At 59.1% G+C, this 16,436-nt stretch overlaps 1 protein-coding gene across 1 annotated transcript in view; it reads right to left on the bottom strand.

Annotated features, from left to right (window-relative positions):
- COL22A1 (collagen type XXII alpha 1 chain) overlaps window positions 1-16,436 on the bottom strand; it is a 219,148-nt gene that overhangs the window by 186,135 nt on the left and 16,577 nt on the right. The window contains exon 3 of the mRNA XM_044247081.1: window positions 5,496-5,570. Within this exon, the coding sequence (XP_044103016.1) occupies window positions 5,496-5,570 (75 nt within the window). The remainder of the gene's footprint in view (window positions 1-5,495; window positions 5,571-16,436) is intronic.

The following is a 16,436-nucleotide window of genomic DNA, read 5'->3' as shown; positions in this document are numbered from 1 at the left end:
ACACCCTGGCTCATTAATGAAATTCATGATATAATGTTGAATGATATTTAGTCCTTAAGTAGAAAACATGAATCTGGAAGCTCCCACGTGGAGGAAAACAGCCACCTTCAACCCGTGCCTTTTCACATGCAGTGGGGGCACCGATCCAGCTGCTCCTTTGCCCAAGGGCAGGGACCCCACACCCCCACCTGACCTCAGCCATGCGGCATGGGCCATGGAGGGCCCAGCAGGCCTCAGCGGGGTGCAGGCCGAGCAGGGCCACGTCCCTTGGCTGGCTGACATGCTCAGGGAGCGGAGCACACCAGCCCACTCACTGTCCTCAGAACCGGGCCCGGCCCCTTGCACAGACTCACACGACTGGACTTCTAGCCAACTCCAGGCTGGCCTGTGACTTTACCCTAGAAAGACTGTGTAAGAGACAGAGCGCCCAGCACCGAGAAGGCCAAATGCTCCCAGCCAAGTCCCACTTAAGTCGTGAGACTAGGGCCCCCATGGGTGGTACCACGGCTCTTACAAAAGGGACCTCAAGACCTCCCTCGCCCTCCCACCATCTGAGGACATGGACTTCCCAGCCCCCAGAACTGTAAGAGATGATTCTGGTTGCTTATGAGCTTCTCAGTCCACACTGGCCAAAGGGATGAAGACCCAGAGTGACTTGGAAGCAGCTGCCCGATTTCTGGAGTCTGTTTCCTTAACCGGAAAGGTGGCGGGAATCATCCCCTGCGGTGCTGTCGGGACAGGTCAGTGAGGAAAGCCGAGACAGCACATGCGGGGACGCAGGCCCCGGGCAGCTGCACCGTCCCCACTGCCACCCCTTGTTGGAGACCCGCAGCCTCTATGAAAGCCCACCACGGGGGGCCCACACCTCGGCCATAGCCCCGCCACGCCCCCAAGAGCCCCACCACTGTCACCTGGTAATAGAGGCCCAGGCATGCGGCGAGAAGCAGCCACCTCCCCATGCAGGGAAGGGTCCTGGGGAGCCCCCATCCCCCCGCTGTGGCAGGTCGGTGGCACCAGGTACACGGAGATACCTGCTGCAGAACAAGGAGAGAAGCCCTCTCTTTTCAGCGTCCCCTCTGCACTTCCGTTGGTCCGGCCACAGCTCCCTTGAGCAGGGACTGGGTCTGTGGTCTGAGCGTTGCCGGGGACAGAAAGCGTCAGGTGCCCCTGCAGCTCAGAGAGCCCGGTGGGCCCAGCTCGGGGCAGCTGGCAGAACCGCCAGGCCTCACGTAACAGGGCTGCCACTAGCACTGGGGCCCTGTCCCTGGATATGGCCTGGCAGTGCTGGGAAGCTCCCGACAGTGGGGGGTGAGTGGGGAAGTGGGGGCTGAGAAGGCTCTGGAGGGTCCATGGAACAGACACCAAATGGTAAAGGGTATCCAGCTTTAGATTCAGTACCAGGCTCAGATTCAGTACCAGGCAGAGTAGGGTTTGGAGACTGGCCCGGATCCAAATGCTGGTCCAGGACTGGCCCTGCACACAGCTGGCATCCTTGTGTCTCCTCCACCAAAGGCGGGGCTGAGGGCCCAACTCGCAGGCTGCCTCCTTGAGGACTGGGCCCACCCGAGCACACAGGGCTGCAGGGAGTGGGGGTCTGTGCCGGCGTCTCCAGCAGCCGGGCACCGGGGGTCCCTGCGGGCTCTCCCATTTGTGACCCTCTGACCGTCCTGCCTGCCTGGGACGGTTCCGCTTAGGGAGGGGGGAGGCTGGAGAGGGGCAGGTTATTGTGCAAGAGAAGCTGCCCCCAGGTAAGTTAAGGGAGGGAGGACCATCTCCATCAGCACCCCTGGCCCCATCCGGGTCCTTAGATTGGGGGTCCACGACACAGGTGCACTGAGCACGCTCCTCATGGCTCCCGGCTCCTTTGTACTGGGCGGGGGAGGGGGGGCAGCCACCGCAGGGGACAGGCCTGTCCACAGCCTCGCACGGAAGTTCCCAGGCAGCAGCAGCTGTCACCCAGAAAGCAAGTTAGTTCACAATCCGGTGGCCACGTGCCCGATGCCTTCTTCGTGACAAGGGAGCCGTGAAAAGAGCAAAAGCGGCCACTCCTGTACTTCCCGGCTCCGTCCCCTGTCACCAGACGCTGCTACCCTGAGCTCGGTTTCCCGGACGCAGTTGCACATGGGAGAGCCCCTTTCTTACGTTTTAAAAGAGCAAACACGACCTTTCATATACTTTCATATAATTCCTGGTTCCACTTTTACGGGTTTCAAGGAATGAAAACAATGACGAGAAACAAAGACTCAAAAACCAGACGAAACTTCGAACAACGAGCAATTAACCAGGTGGCAGCAAAGGGCACAGAGAGAAAAGATGAACCGCTCGCAGTATGTGAAAGGCTGGGAAGGGCGACGGAACGTGTCCCCGAGGTAAATGGGCTCCGCGCGAGGCACCGTGGGATAGAGAAGCCGTTGTTCGATGCGGGAACTGCGAGGCCGCGGCTCCCCAGAATCACGGAGTCAGCTGGAACAGGCGGCTCAGGGACACTGCTGACCATGACCCTGAGTCCAGTGGGTGCACCTGCCCCGTGCCCGCCCTCGCGCCTGGACAGAGCTGGGCTGGGTCTTCCAGACTTGATGCTTCTCCCCGGTCCTTAGGGCCTCTGGCCAAGGCACACGCAGCTTAGCTGGGGACTCTTTCCCTCGTTGGACGGTGGGCAGTTTGATCTAATGCACGGTCCCAACCCTAAAGAAGCCAGGGGGCTTTCGGCTGCTCTTGTTTGTGGCACAGCGTGTAGAAAGAGGGAAGGAGAGAAGGCAGGACGCCCTGTTGGCTTCTCGGAGCCCAACAACAAACAGACAGAATCCCAGCCCCCCAGAAGTTTAATGTCTGGGGAAAAGCAGACACGTCCAGCTGAGGAACTAGCAGGGAGGCCTCCTGGAGGAGGCAAGCCCTGGCCCGGAGTTGAAGAACAAATAAAAGGTGGGCAGACAGAGGGGGGAAGAAAGGGCATCCAAGGTAGCTGGATGTGCACAGGTCACTAGGCTCGGGTCAGCTGGGTTCCTTCTGAGAATCGTGGCTACTCCAGGATGTCAGAAGCCACGTTCAGGGGAACACTGGCTGGAAGTGGGATGGGCAGGGGCACACGTGGCTGGGTTCTGCCGGCCACACAGCAAACTCCGAGTGCCCTTCTGCAGGCAGTAGACCCACAGAAGGGCTTTGGAGCAAGAGAGACACAACCCTGTTTCTATTTTGAAGGTCATTCTGGCAGCAGGGAGGCAGGACAGGGAGGACAGGGAGGCTGGGCCTTGCGGAGACAGGATGGGGCAGGGAGGGGGAGGGGGCCCTCGGGCCACAGTCCACTTGAGAGGTGCGACAGGCACGTCCCAGCGAGTATCTGGATGCCGGAGCCCAGGTAGGAGGAGAGAGAAGTCCAGAATGTCTGCAGCCACGTTTCAGAGTTGCTCTGAGCCTCGCATGTTCCTAAATGCCAAAGCGCTAACCTCCTGGGAGACTGTACAACACCTGCTGCCACTGAAAGTCCCGGGACACTGAGTCATGAGCACGAGAGGGATGCCCAGGAACAGGGCTCAGGATGCACAGTTACACAGGCGGAGAACCCAAGCATCATGCGGCATCAGGAGGCCAGGAGCAACAGCACCAGGGTAAGACCTATGCCTCCAAACCACGTGCCCTCTTCCCGTCCTGGCGGTTCTGGCCAGAGAAGCCGTAAAATCTCCCAAAGTCATTGGGAAGAAGGCCTGGGGGTGAGGCTTTCAGGAACCCCATTTTTCTGAGTAGGAAAGCCGTTCTGATTACCCAGCTGCGTTGGAATCCTTCCCTCCCTCCCCCTGATGGTTTGCCCATGAGTCCCGACCGTGCCAGAAACTCAGGCAAGTTATTGCACAATGTGACTATGCCTCAGTTTCCCGAAGTATAAAATACAAACTGGTGCCTGTCTCCTCCCTCATCCGGGTTGAATGAGAGCCCACAGGCCCCGTGCTTGGCACAGTGCAGGTGCTCAGGGCACGGTTCTTACCACGGTTGGTATTAACATCCCTCTTGTCATCTCTGTCGCTGTCTGTGGACACCGCCCCCCCAGACAATGAATTATTGATGGGGGGACGCTGCTCTGAGGGATTCGCTGCTCACAGAGTCAGCTCTGGACCATGTGGCAGGTAGGAATGGGCTCTGAGGAGAGACTTTGGTGGAAGCTGTGCTTGGCCGGGGATTGCGGAGGGAGACAGTGGGAACATTGATGTCAAATTGCCCAGAAGCTTCGCCTGGGCAGGGCAACTCAGCTATGAAGATGTGCCCTGCGAGGTAAGTGCATCAAGAAGGGAAGAGGATGAGGGTCGTCTTTTTCTCTCCCCCTGACGGAGAACCCCTGGGAGGGAGAGGTCCTGGCCGAGCACCAGCCACACACCAGGCGCCCCGCCAGGAGGGAAGAGGCGGCTAACTCCACCCTCCCTTGGGTCCCTCCGGAAGTGCTGAACTGGGAGGGGCTTGATGGGGGACTGAGGGTGGGGACAGGCAGGAAGGGCAGCTGGGAAGCATGTGGCGCTCAGCCGGCCGCCCCAGCAGGTGACTGCAGATGGATCTTGCTGGGAAACACCAGGACATGGCTCAAACGTGGACCTCGGAATAGTTCCCCCGAAGGACAGAAGAACTGGGGTGTTTCTTCACCCAAGAAACTGCCTGAGAGCTGAGTCAGTCCTGGGGACACATTTCACCTGCTGCGCGAGCAGACAGGGCAGCCTTCTACTGTTCTAGAAACATCCCTCAAGCACAGAGCTGCAGATGCCGGCATGTTCTTGTGGGCAGGGGCGCCCTAACCTGACAGCTGACTGGGACGGCATCCCCCGGACAGCGTCTGCAAAGTGCCTGCTCCTGACCCCCTCCCCAGGCTCCACGCGGAGGATGCAGACCCCTGCCCCGGGGGCTGCCCATGGAGGGGGTCCCCGACCCCTCAGGCAGCGGGCAGGAGCAGGGCTCCTGCGAAGGCAGAGAAAACTCCCTTGCAGGGGCAAGACGGGGGCCACGGGGAGGAGCCAACCCAACTCCCACACTTGTGGCTCCCAGGAGGGTGGGAAGCCCCCCTCGGTCGCTGCCACGTACCCTGTCTACCCCGTCATCCGGGAGCAGCCAGGGAAGCGGCTCTGGGGTTTATTTCCACCGCTGGGTCTGCAGCCGTGCGTCTCTGCTCTCTCCCCCATCACTCAGGTCTCTGTTTATAACTCTGATTCACACTCTCACCCTGAACGCACTGATTTCTCCTCTCGTCTGCTCACTCCGCCGATCTCCCTTACTCATCCCCCGACTCATTTGTTCTGACGTGTTATTTAGAGGCTCCCACAGGGTCACCACCGGCTCCCAGAGGGAGATGTGGCTGCTGTTCACGGTTCACGGGCTGCGGGTGGGGCTCTGCCCGCGGGGCTCGGTCGTCCCATGAGATCCCGGGGAGCCGATCAGCGAGGCCAGCCCTGAGTCAGGGAGGGCTCACACCCGGCAAACAGCACAGCAGGGCAAGCTGGCGGCTGCCCTTGCTTTCTCACCTGTGATTTCCTTGCTTTCACCGTTGGTGTGCTTAAAGCGGTCTCCTTCCACGTGGACGCTGGGGCACAGCACGTCTGAGGAAGGCAAGAGAAAACAGCAAGATGGATGAGCAAATGTGACCCACAGTCCCTCCATGGGATGTGACAGCATCCAGGGCCTCCAGCTCCCAGCACATGGCACTCAGGACCTTGTACAGCACCCAGTACCTTGTACAGCACCGAGGGTGCTGCACCAACATGCAGCACCCAGGTCCTCCAGCGCCCACTGCATGCAGCACCCAGAGCCCCCAGTTCCCGGCACGCAACACCCAGAGCCCCCAGCTCCCAGCACACAGCACCCGGAACCCCTAGCCCCCGGCATATGGCAACCAAGGTCTCCAGTCCCTGGCACACAGCACTTTGAGCCCCCCAGGACCTTGTACAGCACCCAGGGCCCCCAGCTCCCGGCACGCAGGAGGCGGTGCACACTACGGACTGGTTCATTAACACAGATACTTGTCCAGCACCTACTCTGCAAATACCATGCTCTGTCCGGGGGCGGGGGCACAAACAAGGCGGCGTGCCTCCCCACGATGATCGCAGTCTCACCCTTTAGAGGGAGCCAGACACCCAAACGGACAGGTCAGGGGACTCGGGACACGAGTCTGACAGCTCGCGGAGCTTGGGGAAAGTCGGGGAAGCTTTCCTGGAGAGGGGATGCTTGCGTCATTCTTACCAGAACAGTGAAGATGCGGCCGGACAGACAAGAGAACACGAGGCGCCACGGGCAGAGGCACCTCGTTTGGAGAGTCATGAACGTACTCAAGACTCCACGTTGGCAGGTGTCAGGGAAACAGGAAACACGTGCTGGGGGCTCACCAATGAGGTGTCTTTCATGCCCACCCCAAGGAGCTTCAAGCACAATCCCAGAAGCAAAACCGCTCAATTATACGAAAGCAACAGAGTACGTCAGTCGCACAGCAAGAACAATATGCATTACAGGATGTTAGAACGCCTCAACGTCGTCATGGTTCCTCGCTTAAGAAAAAGTTGGAAGGGAAACACACTCCTCCAGTTGTCGTAAAATCCCAGAAAGAGCACCACCTTGGAATTTTAAAGTTCTCCGTCCAAGTGCCGGCTCCCTGACCGACCAGCCCGCTGTCTTGGCCACGTCTATTAACCTCTGTCTTGGGGCAAGCATCTCTGGCAGGGAGACCGTCCAGAGCACACACGAGCCCTGGGGCTGCTGGGGGGCTGAGCAAGTTCAAGCTCACGACGGGACTGGAACGCGGCCGCGTGACCCTCCGATTCAGCGCCTGAAGCAACTTGCTTACCTTTGTGTAGACATCCCCTGCGCGCGCGTCACTATCTCAACCTCCCCAGCATTAAATAGTTCCGCCCTCTGTCCCAGGCACAGTGACCTGTTTTCACTTGCGGGACACACGGGTCTCTGTGAGGGGTCAGTTCGAGGACCCTTTTACCAACCAGCAGTGAGGGGAAGTGGAAGTATTTTTCCTGTTTATCCTAAAAGGCCCCGTGAGGTCGGCAAGCCCCATGGAAGGGGTTATTTTGGAAACAGCACCAAGCCATCTGTCTAGGACAAAATACGCAAGAGGACGCAGGCACCCCACAACATTTTGACAGCCCCACCCAGGAAAGTGGCAGCTATGGAATGACCATCAGTCACTCGAGCCCCAGAAGCCTGCCAGAGACACCGTCTGGGAACCATGGTCACAGCAAGTGCATAGACCCAGAAGGTTCTATCCTTGAGGATGATCAAATCTCTGGAGATTAACAGCCGGAGCTCAGGGTGCAGGCAGGGCCACCAAGCCTTGTCTCCAGAAATACCCTGAGGTTGTGACTTGATTCCCAAACCCAGAAGGGCAAGGGCAGTCCCAAGACCATGAACGCAGGCAAGAAGGAGCTTCCTTTCAAAGACGTTAGAAGGTGCCCAAACTGCCTTAAGGAGTCATTCCCCGAACTGCACCCCAACTGCCTGGTGGGGCCATCACTAAACCTTAAACATCCAAGGGGCTCAAGGGGCAATTTATAGCCAACGTGGCATCCAGTCAGGACAAATGGTTCCCAAAATAGCCCCTCTAGCCAGGCTCCACAGGGGAGGGATGTCGGGGCCGTCTGGGTTCACCTGCTCAGCAAGGAGGTAGGGTTAGCCTCCAAAGGCCCTCCTGGCCTAAAACTATATCTGTTTGGCCAACATATTTCCACATCTTGGATAATGATCTATTTCTTTCCACATTAACTCATTCATTTAAACTAAAATAGCGGAGCTCCAGATAGGTACCAGGCACAAAGCTAGTTCTAGGGACACTGGAAGGGGACAAAAGACAGGTCACCAGGCGCCTGGTGGCCCAGTCGGTGAAGCGCCTGCCTTCTCTTTGGGTCATGATCTCCGGGTCCTGGGATCGAGCCCCACAACGGGATCCTTGCTCAGTGGGAACGCTGCTTCTCCATCTGCCTGTCTCTTCCCCTGCTTGTTCACTCTCTCTTTCTCTGTCTCTCTCTGACAAACAAATAAGTAAAATTTTAAAAATAAAAACAAAAAGACAAGTCACCGTCCCCGCCGTCAGGGCACTGGCGGGCTGACTCTGACCTGGAAACACAGGAAAGTGTTGGGGCTGCTGTGACCTCATCATGCCCCCTTGCTTTGTAGGCTCCCCCTCAGCCTTTGAGACAGACTGCCTCCCCCAGGGCTTGTTCTCAGGCCGGGTCCCCGCATCCCGCCCCATGTCCCAGGACAGATGTCAGCGCCTGGAGGTCACTGATGGTGTCTGTCTCCCCAGGGAGGGGGAGACTGCAGCCCTGGGCATCTCCCCATTCTGCTCCACAGCATCACGGTCTCCCAGCCCCAGGCACAGACAGGCCTCGAGTTCATGGGGACCAGAAATGACCAGCGACCACTGAGCTGAGAAGTCAGCGCTGGATGGCCTTCCAGGCACGGGCTCCATCGTGATGTGGGGGAGCAGTGGGATGCCACAGAGCGGGGCTCCTGTCGTGGATGGGGGACAGACCCCATCGGCTGCCAGTCCTACTTTGTCCCTGCTAGAAGAATGCCTCTGTCCTCAAAATGGCAGAGTTTCCAGCCCAAGGAGTAGAGCTGTGCAGGTCTGGTCTCGGTGAGTGGAGGTTATTCTGTCCCCCACCTTTCTAGCCTCCCTCGCTGCCAGGGACACACGTGTGGCCCAGTTCTGGACAAGGAAATGAGTGACAGAGTTTGCTGTGGCTGGCGGAGTGGTGGTTCCTCAAAAAGGCTTTGCTTTTCCTGATGGAACGGGACAGGGAGGCGGTTGGGGCCGCCAAGGTCGCGCTCCCTTCCTCCGTCTCAGACCGCGGGGACGTGACATCTGCGGGACTTTCACAGACAAGCACGGAGCCAGGGACTCCCAGCTCCGGCAGCCCGAGCCTGGGGGGAGGGGTAAGAAAACACACCTCTCCCCTGGCCTGAGCCACGGAACTTGCTCTCGTTTGGTTCGCTTTTGTTTTTTTTAATCTGCCGCGGGGTGATTCCAAGCTTGCCCGCGCCCCTTTCTGGGAGCAGAACGGATAAGCCAGGCTCCGGGACTGGAAAACGGCGTCTCTTTCCAGGTGCCCAAGGACAACTCAAGAGGAGCAGCACGAGATTCTCCTGGTCGAGGAGCCACGGACGCACTGGGGTGTCTTCACGACCCCAGTAAGGACGGGTGGACCCGGTCATCATTCAGGATCGACGTGAGGGGCCGCTCTGGGACTAGGGATGGGGTAGGGTCTCAGGAATGGAAATGTGGGCTTAGTCCCGGGAGAGTTGGTCAATGTTCCTTTTTGAAAGGGGAGGGGGACACACACGGGACGTGTCTGATCACGATGACCTGCCCCCCCCGGAGTGGTTATTGTCACTCACTGACACCCGTTCGCCCTCGGTCTTCGGGCAGGCAGAGCCCCCGCGACTTCTGGAAGGAAAGAGCCCTCTCTGCCCGCAGGACGGGCTCTGTTGCTGCAGAAGCTTTCAAGGGAGACCAGCTACCGCTGGATCGGAGCTGCAGCTCCAAGGGGGAAAACACGAATTCGCTGCAGTTTCTGTGGAAAAACACCTCAGTTGTCCTCCGCTTGCCAAATGGTGGAAGGGGAAAGTGTACTTTCCCAGGATGCCCGTCGGCTTGGTGCCGACACACCCACACTCCTGTCTAGAAAACACGGAGCCCGGCCATCCCGCTGTCTTCATCTGGTAAGACTGTGCTGGTAATTCCTGGGCACCTGCTGTGCGCCGGTCCCCAGCGGGGGACTGTCCCCGTTGACTTTTCTTCCTGTTACGCAGATTGTAAACACAGAGGCCGAGAGGTTAAGAAACTCACCAGGATGGGAGGGGAACCCAGAACTGAATAAAGGTCTGCCTGCGTCTGGGCTCTGGGAGAAGACACGGTAGCCCTGGTCCAGGAAACCAGCGGGACCCTGGAAGCAAGGGGCAGAGCCGGAGGGCTCAGCGGGCCACGGACAGGAAGCCATCACTGCTCACGAGCACATCACGGCGGCCGCTGCGGAGCGTAGCCGGCCACAGAGGAGATGATGGCAAGGGGGCAGGGAACAGGCGGAGCAGGAGGACGAGAACCGGACACCAGCGGACACGCAGCCCAGTGCCTCTGCTGCTCCGGGGCCAGCCTGGAGGGCGTCCCTCCCCTTGCCCCTCTAGAGAGCGAGCAGACACTGAGCCCGGGGTAACTTGACTGATCACGACAGCAGTGCCAGCAGCTGCCGGGGACTGAGGACCCCCTCCTCTCGCTCTGTGCCGGGTGTGCAAGGTAGACTGTTTCCGCTGTGCTGAGGGACGGCGGCTTCTCTGTGCTCAGCGGACACGGATTTGCCTGCTCTGCCCCAGACTCCGTCCGAAGTGTGCTGAACGCATTAACACACGTCACAGAGTCCTCCCTACAGCTTCGAGGGACAGGTGCGGTTGTTTACAGGTGGGGCAAGGAAGGCCCCAGGAATCAGTAAACGCATCCCTGAAGGCCGCAGAGCGACCAAATGGCAGAGTCATCACCTGACTCCCGACCACCGTGCCACGCGGCCTCTGACTCCCGACCGGCACCTGACTCCCGACCACTGTGCCACGCGGTCTTTCCACAAGTCACCCCCACCCCGGCACCCAGCCAGCAGGGAGCCGAGTCTGCCTCCAAAGCCTGAGCAGACAGACGGCCAGCTGCTCCTTCCTGAGGCGGCCCCTCCTGCACAGGAAGGACTCACACTCATGAAGTCCTCACTCTGCACCGCTAGGATCCGGGAGCTCCCCAAGTTCTGCCCGCCGGGTCGGCTCGCGGGTGCCCATTGGCAGCAGGCTCCGAGCTGGGCACTGCAACCCCAGGACGGACAGACAGCAAGACGGGTACCAGCCCAAACAGGCCCCTGTTCTCTGTCACAGAAGCTACTTAGATGTTCCAAGGCCGCCGGGGTGCTTCTCCCACTACCTGGTCTTCTCCAGCGGGGTCCCCCGCGGCTCCCTCACCCAGACAGGCCAGGGGAGTGGAGGGGCAGGCCTCCTCTGAGCTGTGAGCACACGGGCGGGATCACAGCTCCCGGGGGCATGGCTGCGTGTCTGCCGCAGGCCGAGGCACCGTTTGACATCCAGCCTGGCCCCTGTCACTGAAACTCACCGCGCCCATCGTGCAGACGAGGGAACGGAGGCGAGGAGAGCCAAGAGGACCCACTTATATCACGCGGCCGGTTAGTGGCGGAGACAGGATTCAGCTCCGTGTGACCCTGGTGCACGCTCGCTTGCACACACACACACGCACGCACAAGGGAGTCCAGAAGGACATGGGTACTGACACTGCGGTTACCTCTTGGACCCAAAACTTGGAGAGATTCCTTAACTCCTTTTGCTTTTGTGTATTTTCAAATTTGTTTTAAAGATTTGAACATGATTTATGAGTTATTTACTGTGACAAATTTTTTGTTTGACAGAGAGATCCCAAGCAGGCAGAGAGGCAGGCAGAGAGAGAGAGAGAGGAGGAAGCAGGCTCCCCGCTGAGCAGAGAGCCCGATGCGGGGCTCGATCCCAGGACCCTGGGACCATGACCTGAGCTGAAGGCAGAGGCTTAGCCCACTGAGTCACCCAGGCACCCCTACTGTGACGAATTTTTAAAAGCAGGTCTGAGCCCTGCCCTGGGGTGCTTGCTGCTGAAGGCACAGGAGGCTCAGGGAGAGGAGGCAAGGAAGGCTGGTGAGGGCTGGCGGGTTCAAGCAAGCGCTGTTTGCTGAGGTGAGCTCAGGAGTCTGGGGGGCCTGTTGGGCTGGGGCCCGCGGACATGCACGGGGCAGCCTAGACCGTGGTGGAAGGCCTCACACTGGAGCCATCTCTCTCTCCCAGCCCGAGCCTAGGCCTGCTCGCTGGGGTAAAGTGAGGCTAAAACAGGGCCAGAGGGAGACCATGCTCCCCGAGGCCAAAGGGGAAGGCGGTCTGGATTCTGCAGACCTAACCTCTCTCACGTCAGCTGCCCCTGGGCAAGCTTGTGGATCTGGAGATAGGGGTGTGAGTCTGTGGGGTTTTCCCCAACCAAGGTCATCCTGCAGCTTAGACGGGACAGTGAGTGGAAAGACGGTGACGTGAGGCCTGGCAACTCACTGCCGCTCGCTCATTCATTCACGCGTCCAGCCAGAGCATTTATGCCAAGTGCCCGGCACCCACTCCCAGAATGAAGAGCCAGTGCCTGCAAGCACCCAGGCCTCCCGGGGGTCAGAAAGCAAAGAGCAAACACACAGACACAGAGAAGCAAGCCAGTGGTCGTGCAGGAAGGACACAGGGGGTGTGTCCAGGCGCTGGCCACAAGGGCCACGAAGCACATCAGATACACGGGTCTGGGAAGACCTCGTGGCTGAGTGACACCCGGGCTGAGAGCAGAAACAGGAGAGCGGACGGGAGGAGCAGCACAGAGCCCCAGGGAGGAAGGGGCGTGGCTCACCTGGGCTGGGGAGGGGACCAAGGCCTGAGCTAAGTGGAGTGAGGAGACGCCAGCCAGCTCGGGGGAGCCTGGAAACCCAGGGCAGGGTCTGGAATTTGGGGCAAGGAGGAGATGGCCCAGGCGGGGAGTCAGGAGTGAGCAGCAGAGGCACGGGAGTTATGCTGTGAGCGCGGCCTTCCAAGAAGGGTGGGATGTCCAAGGTCGCTGGGGTCCTTGGACGGCCTTTCTCTCCCAGGGATGTCCCGTGGGTGAGGCCAGCAGGAGTCAGCAGAGGCCAAGAGGACCTCCTCCAGGAGGGCGACCGGAGAAGAGGTGCGGTGGGAACTCCGGACGGTAGTGGGGCCCTCGGCCGGCACGAGGCACCACATGGGTCCTGGCCACGTCGACCCACTGGGCTCAGCAAGCAGTGACCTTCAGCCATTGGAATCTGAGAGGCACCGAACCTAACCGCAAACTTTCTTTCCTTCATCCCACATTTAATGAATGCCGACTATGTTCCCGGCACTGAACCGCTCTGGGGTATAAGAAGCGACTAGCTCTGTCCTCCAGGAGCTGCTGTCCAGTGGACAAGATGGAAATTGGCCAAATAAGGCACTGACCTCTCCAGCAGGTGATTATAACCAGTGGGAAGCTCAGAGGCGAGGATGGGAGAAACACAGTGAGATCCAAGCTGGCTGGAGGGTCGGGGATGTCTCCACTGAGACCTGAAGGGTCAGCTGAAGGGAAGTCGGTAGAAGCGGCAGGAGGGTGACCCACAGTACGCTCACAAGACTCAGAGATTTGTCCCCAAGTGACAACTCATCACTCGGGATGCAAAACCCAAACCCAGGTTCATCTGACCCCACCATCTCCCATCTTTGCGCTACAGCCCATCACACGCCCGTCTATAGAACAACAGCTCTGGGGACCTCAAGAATCCCTTAAATGAGCAAAATTGGTGAAATGGTCACATGACACACGGGGGTGGGGCCAGTAGGAGGCAGGGGCTGAGCGGGGGCGCTGTCAGGACCTTAAGACTGTGTTCTGCTGCGAAGTTAATCATTAGGGAGCAGAGCAGGACATGAGCCAGTGTTTCCAGACTGTCTGGCATGGCGGGGACGTGATCACTGCCTGGATGCTAGGGAGGCCACAGGGAACAGAAAGGGCAAAATTCCCTGCCCTCCTGAAGCCCAGGGTCCAGGTGAGTTCACATGAGTCTCTCAAAGGCTTTCCTGGAGGGCTGGCCATGACCAGCGTGTAGCTACGCTGGGGCTCAGAGTGGTGGCCCGACCTGTCCATGTCACCCTGCAGGGAGTGGCAGAGGTACGATCCACACCCAGGGCTAGTGAAATGCACAAGTCACACAACCTGCCCAGCGCACCCTAAAGTCCAACAGGGGAAGATGCACGAGGCAGGAAAGGTGAGCAGCTGAGCGGGGCCACCGGCACGACACAGAGAGCGGGGCCACAGGCACGACACAGAGAGGCACTTCCAGAATCAGTATTCGTACAGCACACAGCCAGAGCTGAGGGTCGGAAGGAACCTGAAGCATGACCCTAAGGTCCAGACCTCTCGTTTTACAGGTGACACCCAAGGGAAATGTGCAGCCCCCACCAAAGCCGCCACCGTGCTGCGAGGCCACAGCCTCAAAAGTCCTCAAAGACCCTCTGAAGTCAAATGCAGGAAACACCAGGTGCCCAGGGGACAGGAAGAGCTTCTCGGACGCAGGTGATCTGCAGGATGGCTGGTCCTGGGGAGGATGGGGTACGGCTTCTAGTGCTGAGCTTTTCTCCCCAGAGCTTTGCCCTCTGACTTGGATGCAAATCCTCTGGTCCAGATTCGCTGCTGGGAGCAATTTCATGGGTTCCATGGGAACAAACATCTCCTCCAGCTCTGGCTCCCTCTTTGCTGTCTCTGATCTGTCTTCTTCCCCCAGCCCCCACCCCTGGAGGGAGTGAACAGTGACCTTATGCGTATGGCACCCTCTGTCTTTTCAGACTCCAAGGCTAGTTTACTCAATTCTAGAATTGAGCCCACAGGCTTGACATTTTCAGGGTCCTAACAAGGGTTAGAGGAGAGAAAATGAGAGAAAATGCAGAAAGTTCCAAGTTCATTACTCAGGCCACCTTGGTCTTGCGCAATGGCCATCTTCCTCCCCCCCCCACCCCACCGCCCATTCCCACCACAGGACCGGCGCTGGGGCGAGCATCACCTGCACCCAGTCTGGGCTCAGTCACCCACAACCCTGAGCTTCTGCAGGATCCGAGGCAAGGGGCACCCCTAGGGCTGCATGACAAGGGGAGGGTCCTAGGTGACAGGGTGCGGAGCTGACCCACAGGTAAGGAAACAAAACCTCCTCCTTCCCTCCGTGCACCCTGAGCAGAAAGAAATACAAAAACAAAAGAATGGCAAAATGCAAATTGATCTTGGGAACCCAGGGGAGTTTTGAGACATACATGACTCCGCCCCATGGAGAGGAGACAAGACGTCCTGGAGGAAAGGGGGAGGAGATAAGAGAGAGGGCGTGAAGAAGGCCCGGGTTCTTCAGGCAACGTTGACCCTAAGTCACCCCGTGGCCAGGGCACACCCCTTCCCATGCAGCCCTAGGAAAACAGAATGAGCCCAAAATGCCTCCCCACAGGGACATTCTGTGGTTCTCAGCAGAGATGGGCAAACAAGATTAGGTGCTATCTGCTCTTCTCTAGTCACGGCCACATTCTCTCCATCAGCATGTGGTCTGGGATCCGATCTCCCTGCGTCCAGACTCGGGGTCATGTCCCCGGAATCTGAGCACCAGCGATCAAGGCAGTCCCCAGGGACGAGCACGGTGCCCGGGCTCAGCCCTCTGCTTTGCCAGGTCCCGAAACCCTGTGGGAGCAGACGGCCAGGCTGGGGACCCATTCACCGGGTCCCGGGCTGTGGGGCAGAAGGGGACCTGGCCAGCCCGGCTCCTCATGAGCTCCCAGCCTCTCCCAGGGGACTGGTGGAGGTGGGTTCCCGGAATGGCCACCGGCTGCATTCCTGCGGGGGGAGATTTGGTGAGGCCGGTGGGAAATCACAGCCAGATGTTAAGGAGGAACGGTTGAGCGGCCTTTCCACCTCCCCCTGGACGAACCCAGCTGGTGAAGGCACGGCTGTAACTGGAGATGGGCCGAGGCCTGGGGACAGGGTGGGGACCCTGCCCACATGCCCTCCTTCCATCCAGGGCACCCACTGGGGCTGTGACTCCCTTCAGACTGAAGCCACCCGGCGGGTCCGCAGCCCGAGGCGCCAGTCTGGGGTGGGGAACTGAGGGGGTCATTGCTCTGGGCTCTTCCATAGCTACACACGCCGCCCCCCCACCCGCCTGCAGCCCCGGGCTCTGCCGCACCTGTCCCCCCACACCTGGGGAACGGAGCTGTGCAGGGACCTCAGGAGGCAGCTGTTCCTTCTCCTCGCTGACCGTGAACCCGATGCCCAGTCCCTCTAGCCTCCGGTTCCTCACGAGCACACTACTATGCACAGGATCCCCTCTTTTTTTATGGCTGAATGATATGCCCTTGCGGTGAACACCACGGCCTCTTGTACTCACTCACACATACAAGGACACTTGCGCTGTGTTGGCCTCCTGGCTTTTGTAACTAGAGCCGCAGTGAATGAGGCAGCTGTTCAGGTAAGTGATCTCACCTTCTCTGGGCGTATTTCCAGAGGTGGAGCTGCCGGACCATACGGGAGGTCTGTCCTCAGTGTTTTGGAGAACCTACGTCCGTATTCCTAGTGTCTGCCCCAGTTCACATTCCCAACAACAGCGCACAACACTTCCCTCTCTCCCCGTCCTCACCCACAGCTGTTACTTGTGGCCTTTTCCAGAGCCACCCGGACAGGTGCGAGGTGGGAGCTCATTGGGGTTTTCACTCATCATTTTTATGTGCTTGTGTTTTAATATTTTTTTTTCTCCTGAGATAGAAGCTCCATGGGAACAGGGCTGTGAGGGTCACATAAATCCCACACACCCATACCCTACAGCCAGAGATTCCGGCTCCTGGGAAGCATTTCA

The sequence above is a fragment of the Neovison vison genome, chromosome 4 (genome assembly GCF_020171115.1).
Source record: "Neovison vison isolate M4711 chromosome 4, ASM_NN_V1, whole genome shotgun sequence".
In the NCBI taxonomy this organism is placed as follows: Eukaryota; Metazoa; Chordata; class Mammalia; order Carnivora; family Mustelidae; genus Neogale; species Neogale vison.
This window is presented reverse-complemented; position numbering and strand designations above follow the sequence as displayed.